This window comes from Lipotes vexillifer, unplaced genomic scaffold, assembly GCF_000442215.2.
Source record: "Lipotes vexillifer unplaced genomic scaffold, Lipotes_vexillifer_v1.1 scaffold2106, whole genome shotgun sequence".
NCBI lineage: Eukaryota > Metazoa > Chordata > Mammalia > Artiodactyla > Lipotidae > Lipotes > Lipotes vexillifer.
In genome coordinates this window covers 275796-286139 of record NW_006775310.1, presented here as the reverse complement: position 1 = coordinate 286139, position 10344 = coordinate 275796, and the positions used below count along the sequence as shown (strand labels likewise).

At 60.0% G+C, this 10344-nt stretch overlaps 2 protein-coding genes across 2 annotated transcripts in view; one reads left to right on the top strand and one right to left on the bottom strand.

The window, feature by feature from the left end:
- CNTNAP1 (contactin associated protein 1) overlaps nt 1-5129 on the bottom strand; it is a 14535-nt gene extending 9406 nt beyond the window's left edge. Inside the window, exons 1-8 of the mRNA XM_007449860.1 lie at nt 5063-5129; nt 4083-4184; nt 3795-3988; nt 3198-3345; nt 2902-3105; nt 2105-2289; nt 1350-1493; nt 466-727 (exon numbers count right to left, since the gene is read on the bottom strand). Coding sequence (XP_007449922.1) covers nt 466-727; nt 1350-1493; nt 2105-2289; nt 2902-3105; nt 3198-3345; nt 3795-3988; nt 4083-4184; nt 5063-5129 — 1306 coding nt within the window. The remainder of the gene's footprint in view (nt 1-465; nt 728-1349; nt 1494-2104; nt 2290-2901; nt 3106-3197; nt 3346-3794; nt 3989-4082; nt 4185-5062) is intronic.
- An 864-nt stretch (nt 5130-5993) lies between these two features.
- CCR10 (C-C motif chemokine receptor 10) lies at nt 5994-8094 on the top strand. Its single transcript, XM_007449859.1, has 2 exons — nt 5994-6021; nt 6875-8094. Exons 1-2 carry the CDS (start codon nt 5998-6000, stop codon nt 7940-7942), a joined length of 1092 nt encoding a protein of 363 aa, XP_007449921.1. The 5' UTR covers nt 5994-5997; the 3' UTR covers nt 7943-8094.
- Nucleotides 8095-10344: the final 2250 nt, after the last annotated feature.

Genomic DNA, 10344 nt, shown 5'->3' with positions numbered 1-10344 from the left:
GGGGGGGGCGGGGCGGGGCACCACTTTCTAGAAGAGTACCTAGACGGGGGAGGCAGCAACCCCACTCTGTGTCCTAACAGTAGCCTATGTGCCTCCCATTTTTACACTTATCAACCTGAGTGGTGACATCTCTGAATGTCTCTCTTCACTGTGTGGAACCCCAGTGGCTGACACAAAAGTCATAACTGAATAACACCTCCAGAGACCCTCCGGAACTGGAGAGTACCAGGATTCTCAGCCTTCCTGCTTCTCCTTAGCTCCTCAGATCTGCCCCACCCTCCAACCCCCAGCAGCCTCCATCCACTCCCACCTTTTCTCAGGGCCCTGGGACCTCCTGCCCTGCTCCCTCCCTTCACTCCCTCACCCCTCTCCAGTGTGCAAAGGCTTCAATCCAGGCCTACAAACTCCTCTGCTCTTTGCCCTTCTCTGGCCTCCCTGTGCCTCCCCCTTCCCTCCACCCCTCACCAGCGGCAAACTGAAGTTTCTTTCGGCCAGTCTGCACGATGGACACATTGACCTGCCCTTCACTGAGCATCAGCTCCACGTGGCCCAGCCCATCGCCCAGGTGGGAGAAAAGGAGCAGCCCGGTGAGATCCCAGGTACGGAAGCGAAAAGAGACTGCGAGGCGGCCTCGGCGAGGGAAGCCAGGCACTTGCACGAAGTTGTGAGGACCTCCAAAGTTGATGGGGTGAGGAACCGGGTCCAGGCAACGGAATGCCACCTTACCCTAGGGACGAAAGTGAGGATCCATCAGCACCCGAGCCGATGCCCCGCCCCACCTCTGTGAGGAGTGAGGTTCCCTGGGTGCACCTCCCCAACTCCCCCAGAAACACGTCCAGCTGTGGAGGAGGTCTCCAGCCACCAAGTCGGCCTGCAAGACTCTACCCTGATCTACATCGTCTCCAGGGGCGACCGCTCCTTCCCCTCCTTCCAGCGTGGAGAGGCAATTTCCCGCCTGCTTCCCGGCAACAGTGCCTGATTACGCTCCTGAGTTCCGGTGGGGGGAGCACCCGCACCCACACACCGAAACAGTCCTGGGTTCAAGTTCCTCCTCGGCCCCTGCGCAGCTGCGTGACCCCTGGTGGAGCCTCTCAGGCGCTACACCTTGTTTTCCTCAGTTGTAATTGAGGAGATGCTTAGACCGCACCACAGCTTTTAACTGGGGGGTTGGGAGCTGGCCTTTTGCACTTCCTGTGAGTCAGTGATGACACCATCACCCCCACTTGAGCATCCGGCTGGGGAGAGGGGTCCTCGGCTTTTACATGATTCACAATATCTCTTCCCACTCCACCTCTTGGTTCCAAGCGGCTTTGACGCCCCAGTCCTCCCAGATCCCCCTGCCCACTGGCCTCGAAGGTGATCCGCGAATGGCGCTGCACGGCCAGGTCCGCGATGTTGACTCGGTTGAAGATTACGTTTTCCATGCAGCCGCGGAAATTATGCCGATAGGCCAGGTTCTTCTGCGAGGCGCCCACCAGACCCCCAATGAACATCTGCGGGCAGAGTGAGGAGTGAGTACACTACAGATGGCTTCAGGGGGCCACTCCCATCAGGATCAATGGTGAGGTTTCCATAAGCTTTCCCACTGAGCCGACAAGCGCGGCAGCACCTCCCCCACCACGCTCCCCCACCTCGCCATAGACTTTCCCACGCTCCAGGCAGATTGAGTTTTATAAGACTTGAGACACACATTGCCCCAGTATCGGTATTGAAGCTGGAAGCTCGCTGGGCCTCCCCAGGCTTGGGTTCTGGCCCTGACTCCACCATAAATTGGCTGCATGCCCTTAGGTAAGTCAATGAACCTGTCTGGGATTCTTTATCTGCAGATCAGGGCCTGAAGGGGGCAATTTTCTCATCTTGCCCGATCCCCCAAATCCAGATTTCCAGACTCCATCTCAGTAGTTCTGGGGTGGAGCCCGGGAATCTGCGTGATAATAGCAGCAGCAACAACAAAAACCCAGGCCTTTCTGGGAGTTTGCCAAGAGCTGCTAGCATATTCAGACACCCGAAAGCACAGTCTTACCTCTGGCAGAGAAAAGTGCTGTCCCCCACCGGCCCACCCGGCATCCCACTTAACCAAATGGCTCCTCCCTTCTCCGCTCACCTCGGTGTCCAGGTTCAGTCTCTCAAAGTCGCCATTGAGCACGAAGCGCTGCTCGTAGCCGTCCAGGGTGAGATTTGCTTCACGGCCAAATCGGTCCACACGTACGTAATGCCAGTGCTGGTCATTGAGGACGCCACCAGCGCTCACGGTTGTGTGACCGGGCCTTGGCTGGATGGGGCTGCTGCCTGAGGGTAGGGTGGGGCGGGGTCAGACCTGGAACCTGGAAAACCCAAGCGAGCCCTACTGTCCAGCTAATCCCCAGGCAGAGCAGCAGCCGGCAGCACAGAGGAGGGACTGCCCAGGGCCCAGGGCAGCCAGGGAGGGTGGGCATACAGAGATTGGACCACCCTCAGCCTGGGATGGAGCAGTGGCCATTGGCAAGTATGGACTTAGAGTAAAGCCATTTAACCTCTCTGAGCCTCTGTTTTCCCATCAGTAAAACTTGAGGCACGATAGTTGCTTCTACCTCATCATGTGGATGTTATGAAAAGCGATTGAGATACAAAATAATAACGCTTTAGGCGTGTGTGTATACGTATATACAACGTTTTTACAATGAGGAAACAGACTGGGGAAGTGCTTGTCCCGCTGGTGGGTGGTAGAGCTGAGACTGGAATCCGCTTCTCCTGATCCCGAGTCCAGTGTTTTGCTAGCGCCAAATTTTACACGAAAAAGGTGGGTTGGTCCAAACACTAAGGAAGGGAAGGATAAGGAGTGGGGTGCGGCTTCGCGGAGGAGGTGCAGCAAGAGACGGGGGAGGAGAGCCTCAGGCTTTGCGCCGGGATCTCTGAGCTCACCCAGGCTCATGTGCAGCAGCAAGTGCGCCCCCTGCAGCTCGAGTGTCACGTAGTCGCCCTGGGCGCCCTCGGCGTGCAACAGGAGCCCATCCTTCTCTTCGGTCTTGAAGCTGAAGGCGAACACGTCCCACAGACTCCGGCTGACCCCTCGCGGGAAGCGGTACGAGATGGCGTCATCGCCATCGAAATAGAGCACGTCGGACTCTGCGCGAGGGGCAGTAGGTGGGTTGGGGACCAGGGAGACTCTTTGTCTCCCGGGCACCACCCCCACCCCGCCCACGACCTCACACCCTTACTGTAAGGGCAGCCGTAGAGGCCGAGCCTCAGGCCGATCTTGCCGCGCGGGTTCCAAGCCAAGGGCACGATGCGGACGTAGCGCGCCGTAAAGTGGTAGTGCAGGTCGTGGCGAACCACCGCCGACTCGTTCACGTTACCGAAGAAGGTCTGAGGGGCAAGGGAAGAGGAGTGACCACGTCCCCACCCTCTGCTTGCTTCTCCACAGCCTCCCAGTCCACAGTTGTCGCATCTAGGCAATCTCGACTTCTGGAAGGCAAACACTCCTTATCTCCCCTGCCTTCATGGCTTTACACAAACACAGTTTCCCTAGCCTAGAGCGTCCCATTATATCCTCAAAGGTCAACTCAGGTGTCACCACCTTCAGGAAGCTCTCCCAGATTTCACCCTGAAGTATGTTAAACCCTGTCACTGGGAATATCTTGCACACGTGGGGAGCCGACAGTCCCTCTGGACTGAGTCCTTGGGGAGGAAGTCACTGCTCCTCATCTGTGCCCTCACCACTGCCTGCTGCCCCTGCCCCAGGACTGTGCCCAGCCCAGCCCAGGTCACAGAGCTGAAAAGGTTCCCCAGGTGTGTGCGCAGGGAGCCTGGAGTACCGCGTTGTGCCCTCGCTGATAGAACGGTGTCCAGCTGTCCACTCGGTCGCCATAGAGCAGCATGTAATGTGTGACCCAGTCCCAAGAGTTAAAGGAGCCCTGCGTGGCCACAGCCCGGATCCGGTGCTTCTCCATTAGGTCGATCTGGAGCCAGGGATTTGGGTCTCCAGTCCGGGGAGACCATCCGCTTATGCCTATAGAAGGGGCAAGGCCTTTCACCACTGGCTCCCCATTCACCTCCAGCCCTCCAGAGTCCCCCACCCCACCATGGGGCACCACCACGCTCACCGTGCAGCCGGGCAAAACGGGGCGCGGTGAAGAGCCCATAGTAGGAGGAGGCGCCCAGGGAGCGTGCATACAGGGGCCCAACCAGCTCCTCGTCACAGCCGTCTGGGTTGCGGGAACAGACATAGTGATCAGGGTGGCCCCTCCCAGTCTTCCCAAAGGCCCAGCACACTGAGCAACCGGAGCTCTTTCTTCTCTCTCCCCCATTGCAGACCCAGCCCTAACTTAAACCATCTACTCAACCTGGTCTGCAGCAACAGCTGCACACTTCGGGGAGGCCGCCTTCCTCCTCTGGGAGAACCCGTAGGCCAGACCCTGCCTAGCACCAGCTGGGGTTCAGTACACCCACAAACACAATCCCAAACCTCAGCATCTTTTAGAACCTGAGTCACCCCAAGACACCAATCCAGTCCCAATCCAGTCCCTTAGCCTCAATCCCAGTCAGCAGCACCCACAGACCTGCACCAAGCCCAAAACCAGGCCTTGGTCTCAACCCCAGACAGTCCAAGCACCATCACCAGTTCCACGTGCAACTTTTAGCATCATAAAGCGTCACCAAATACTGCATGGATCCCAACCCCAAAATCCAGGCCCAGCCTCAGCCCCAAACCCTGGTCCCTGGGCCAGCTCCAAGCCCAGCCCCAGCCCCTGGCAAAACCTTAACCCTAGCGGGGTCACTGACACCACCCTTATTCCCAACCCTCAAACCCAGGCACTAGCTCCCGCTTGGATCCCAGTCCCAAATCCGCGCCCGGGCCGACTCTATCTTCAGCTCTGAGCCCAGCCCCATCGCCGGGCGCGCGCGCCAGCCTCGGAGCTGCATTGCGGAGCGCCGGGGAGAGGCAGGAAAGGATGAAAGCGCACGAGCGCGCGCCGGCCGGGAAGGGACCCGCGACCACCCAGCCGCAATGCGGTGCGGGACCCGCCCTGCAGACCTTAGACTCCCAGGCCCAACCCCGCCTGCCTGCGAGCCCCGCACTCACAGTAGCCCCAGCCCCGGGCTCCCGAGACCGCGGCGAGCAGGATGCAGAAGAGCCGGAGACGCATCATGCAGGGCTGACGGATCCCGGCGGCCGCCTCCCAGTCGGTGCCCGTCGCCGGCTAGGGCTCCAGTTCCAGCTCGGGCTTTCCTCCTGGAGTTGGCAGCGGATGGCTATCTCTCCCCCTTACCCACCCCTCCCTCTTTCCTCTCTCCCCCAACCCTTCACCCTTGTCTCTCTCTGTGCTGTTCCTGGTTCTCCGCTGTTCTCGCCTCTCCTTCCACCCTCTCTCTTCTCACCTCCCCCCTCCCCCAGCCTCTCTCTCCTGGCACGCGCCGCTTTCCCGGACCCCGCGCAAGCGCGCGCCTCAGCCCTACTGCGAATGGGCGGGGGTAGAGAGCCTCCCGTCGCCGGGAAATACCCTGAATAACCCGAGGCCGACAGGGACTGTGGCCGCAGGGCTGGGGGAAGGGAGGCTAGGGCCGGTTAGGGGGTCCTGAAAAACCCAAGAAAAGGGAGATGGAAGGGGAGGGTGCTTGGAGATGGGGAGATGGGTAAGTAAAAGAATCTAACATTTTCTGACAGCAAATTATGCTCCAGGCACCCGTACTAGGCACCCTCAGCACCCTGTGAATTCTGCATTTTTACCTCACTCCACTTTGCAGATGAAAAACCTGAGGCTCAGAGAGGTCAGAAAACCTACTTAAGATCACACAGCTGGCTAGCAAACGATGATATTACAAAACCCATTCTTTTTCTACTGGCACGGTAAAGAGAAATGATTTTTTAGGACGTACAATAGGAAAGTTAGGTAAGGAAGGCCCACAGACCCTAATCCCCACCGCCCTCCTGGCCCTTCTCCCCGCCCCTTCCTTCCTGTCCCACTAGTTTAACTTCTGTCCCCAGTGGCTTTACCTCAGAAACCCGAATAGCCAGAGATGGGGACTGAGCCCGCAAAGCAGGTGGGAGTGGGGGCAGGGGGGTAATGGTTACAGAGAGGGAGGGTAAGGTGAAGGGATGGGATTCTCTACCTAGCACCAGGCCTCTGCCATGCTAGGACCTACCTAGGATTCCTGGAGCCCTCTGGGACCAGGGGCCCTCCTGATAGATCGGGCTGGTAATGGGACGCTGGGGTTGGGGGGACGGGACTGGGGTTGAGAGGGAGGATGAGCTGAACCTAGAGATCTAAGGTCCCAACTGAGCCCAGAAAACCTGAGCTCCAACCCTTACGACCCCCTTGTCATGAGTAGTTCAATGCACCTGTACTGGAGGCTAAGAGGTGGGGGTGAGAAGGGGAGAAGGGAAAGGAGACATAGAAAACCTCTTCAGACCAAGCATGGAGTCCAGGGACCAGGTCTCAGGCAAAGTCTGCATGTGGGTGTTCTTCCAGGAGAGGGCGCTGCAGAGGAACTGAAGCGCTAAGATTTATTAACAATACAGACACTTGGCCTATGGAGAGCACAGATGCTTCACATTCATTATCTTCCTTATTTCCAACGACCCTGCCGGGTGGGCTGGTCAGGATTTCTAATCTCGACGTTACATATTAGGCAACTGGAGAGCCAGAAAGAGCAAGTGATTCACTCAAGGTCACCGAGGAAGCTGGTTGTAGAGGCAGGAGGGGTGCAAGGGAAGCCAAGGCCTGTCTGAGGGTGTGCTAAGAAGAGTGTGTGGAAGAGTTTATGTCTTCTCCCGGGCACTGTACCATTGCACCTGGCCACAGGAGCCCCCAGCTTGGAATGCATGTGTGGGAGGGGGAGGCGTGTGGTGGAGGCATGCCTCATAAGGTCTCTCTTCTCATGTTGGCCTCCCCAGGTCTCCTGGGGCCCCTACTCCGGGGACGATGAGGAGGCATACTCGGCTGAGCCGCTGCCAGAACTCTGCTACAAGGCCGACGTCCAGGCCTTCAGTCGGGCCTTCCAACCCAGTGTCTCCCTGACGGTGGCTGCGCTGGGTCTGGCCGGCAATGGCCTGGTCCTGGCCACTCACCTGGCGGCGCGACGTGCTGCCCGCTCGCCCACCTCCGCCCACCTGCTCCAGCTGGCCCTGGCCGACCTTCTGCTGGCCCTGACCCTGCCCTTTGCCGCAGCCGGGGCTCTGCAGGGCTGGAGTCTGGGAAGTGTCACCTGCCGCGCCATCTCGGGCCTCTATTCGGCCTCCTTCCACGCCGGCTTCCTCTTCCTGGCCTGTATCAGCGCCGACCGCTACGTGGCCATCGCGCGGGCCCTCCCAGCTGGACCGAGGCCCCCGGTGCCGGGCCGTGCACACTTGGTCTCAGTCATCGTGTGGTTGTTGTCGCTGCTCCTGGCGCTGCCTGCTCTCCTTTTCAGCCAGGACGGGCAGCGAGAAGGCCAGCGGCGCTGCCGTCTCATTTTCCCCGAGGGCCTCACGCAGACGGTGAAGGGGGTGAGCGCCCTGGCGCAGGTGGTCCTGGGCTTCGCGCTGCCGCTGGGCGTCATGGCGGCCTGCTACGCGCTCCTGGGCCGCACGCTGCTGGCCACCAGGGGGTCCGAGCGCCGGCGCGCGCTGCGCGTCGTGGTGGCCCTGGTGGCAGCCTTTGTGGTGCTGCAGCTGCCCTACAGTCTCGCCCTGCTATTGGATACTGCTGACCTCCTGGCGGCCCGCGAGCGGAGCTGCCCCGCCAGCAAGCGCAAGGATCTGGCACTGCTGGTGACCGGGGGCTTGGCCCTCGCCCGCTGCGGTCTCAACCCCGTGCTCTACGCCTTTCTGGGCCTGCGCTTCCGCCAGGACCTGCGGAGGCTGCTACGGGGTCGAGGCTGTAGTCCAGGGCCTCACCACCGCGGCCGCTGCCCCCGCCGGCCCCGCCTTTCTTCCTGCTCGGCTCCCACGGAGACCAACAGTATCTCCTTCTGGGACTACTAGGGCTGCGAATCAAGAGGAGGGGGGCGGGCTGAGGAAATGATTCCAGGGAGGGTAGCGGGAAGGGGGAGTAGGTGGGGGACACTGAGAAAGAGGTAGGGACATCAGGAATTGCTTCTGTACTTCGGCACATTAAACTGACAACATGGAAATGAGGGGCAACGCAACAACTGTTACTATTTTTGACTCACCGGCTTGGAAGTGATTTGCAGCAGGGCAGAGCTGGTGGGTCCCCCACGGCCCCGCCCCTTCGCACTCCGCCGCGCTTGGCTCTGAGTGGAAGGCGCTGAGAGCCTGGGTGGGGGTGAGGGGCTGCTGAGCCTGCTAAAGCTTTAGGCACTGACACCCCCTCCACCTTCACCCGGTCTCTGCCAACAGAGGTGAGGTGGGGAAGCTGCCAGGCGACGAGGGGCGAGCGTTCCTCCTGAAATAGTGTAAGAAAGAGCTTTCTAACAACCAGAGTGCTATCCAGTAATGGCTGCCTTAGCAAGTACCGAGTTCCCGGCCTCTGGAATGTTCCGGCTGAGGCTGTCGGGGACTGTGTGTGTGCCTATGCCTGGTGTGGGGGTAGGAACGGGGCCAGGAGATTCCCGTTTTGGGTTGGATTCGGTTACCACTCTCCAGTCCCTTCTAAGGTTCGCTGGTGGAGAGAAAAAAGTTATTTGAAAAGTTGAGTCGCAGTTTTTCACCTTGGAGAAAATCCAAGGAGAGAATTCCAATTTGCAAATTTCCAAAGAGTGGTTATCACGGGCGGGGTGGGGGTGGGGTGACAGCCATTCTCCGTCTTCCTTGGGGACTGGCTCAGAGGGAATGTACTGAGACTGCCGGAAAGAGAGAGGTTAGACGAGGGAAAGAACTTCCCTGCAGGCAAGGGCCTGGGATCCACATAGGGAAGAGAGTATATGGTGTGGTGTTTCAATCCCTAGGAAGTCTCAGCGCAGGCCACTCTCATCTGGGGCGAGGGCAAGGCTGGGATGGCCTCTAAAGACATTGATTCCTGGTCTTTGTTCTACACAGTCACGACAGGCAGGATGGTGTCCACGTGCGACAACTCTCGCAGTTTAATATCCGGTCAGCCAAGCTGCCCCGACCACTCCAGCCAGGAGTCTGGGGACCCAGGGCAAGAGGGGCGGAGCGTGGCGGGGATGTCTCCAGGGAGGCGCTGGCCTGTCGTCCCCGCCCTGTCCCGCCGCGCCCAGCTCGGGCTAGCCTTCCTTCTCGGAGTCTCCGGCGGCTGAGACCAAGAACCACGGCCTCCAGGGGCCAGGATCCAGGGAAGTCCCGGACATAGCGCCGATCTTCAAAGGGTCCCACACGCCAGTCACTGGGGGCCAACCTGGAACCCTCCACCAGTGATCTCAGGAATCGCCGCTGAGTCAGCAACGCACGCGCGCGCCCGCGGTCGCCCTGGCCCCGCCCCTCCTCTGGCCCCGCCCCGTCCGCTTAGAGCCTTGGTTAACCCCTTCCTACACAGAACCGCAGGATAGTCACCCTGAGGAGACTCCACTCCATTCGAAGACCACGGAATTCCCTAGAATCCGAAGTCACGCTCCCAACTGGAGTTCAGTGAGCTGTGCGCTCTACAGTAGATTTGATTTCCGGCCTTGGTCTGCACTCTCCCAGAGTCTCTTCCTCAGCTTCACCTCAAGAGGAGGTGACTCAGATCGCGGAGCTGGACTCCTTCACCCAGGGGCGGAGGGCTACCTCTCGGGCTGTGCTTGGCGCAGGTAGCTAAGGCTCTTTCCTTTCTCTGGAACCCTGAGACGAGACAGGGGTGCAGAGGGCAGCAGTCGGAGCCTTTCTCTATGCCCTACGGGCACTTTGTTCTCCAAAGCTCCAGCTCGAGTGCTTTTAGTTTGTTGGTTGGTGAGCCAAGAGTTAAAACAAGAGCCTGAAGGCGGGCTTCCGTGACGTCCCTAGCAGTCTGTGTCCGACCTCCGAAGCGGGGGCGTGGCTAACATCGCATTGCCCCCTCCCTCCTTATTCCCCTGCCCCTCCCCGCTGTCACCAAGCCAGGGACACATGATGCAACCCGCCGCGGTTTCAGTAGTTTGATTGGTGGCCGCGCCCGGCGCCAGGCACAGGGATTGGGCAGAGGAGGCTGTGACGAAAACTGGACACAGCCCTGTAAAGAAGGGAGGAGAGAAAGAAGGGGGGGGGCCGAAGGGGAGGGGGTTGGGGAGGCGGGGTCCCGGCACTGTGCTCGGGCCCCTAGCGCGCCAGTCCCGGGGCTGCAGGGAGCGCAGCGCGCTCGGCCCGGGCCGCGGCCACCGGACGCCCTACCGGACACGACCCTCCCTGGAGCTTGGACAACTGCCCACCTCGGACACTGCACCAGACACTGCCCCCCACAGGGCTGGACACTGCAACGGACGCTACTTCCCAGCTCCGGACATTGCTCCCTC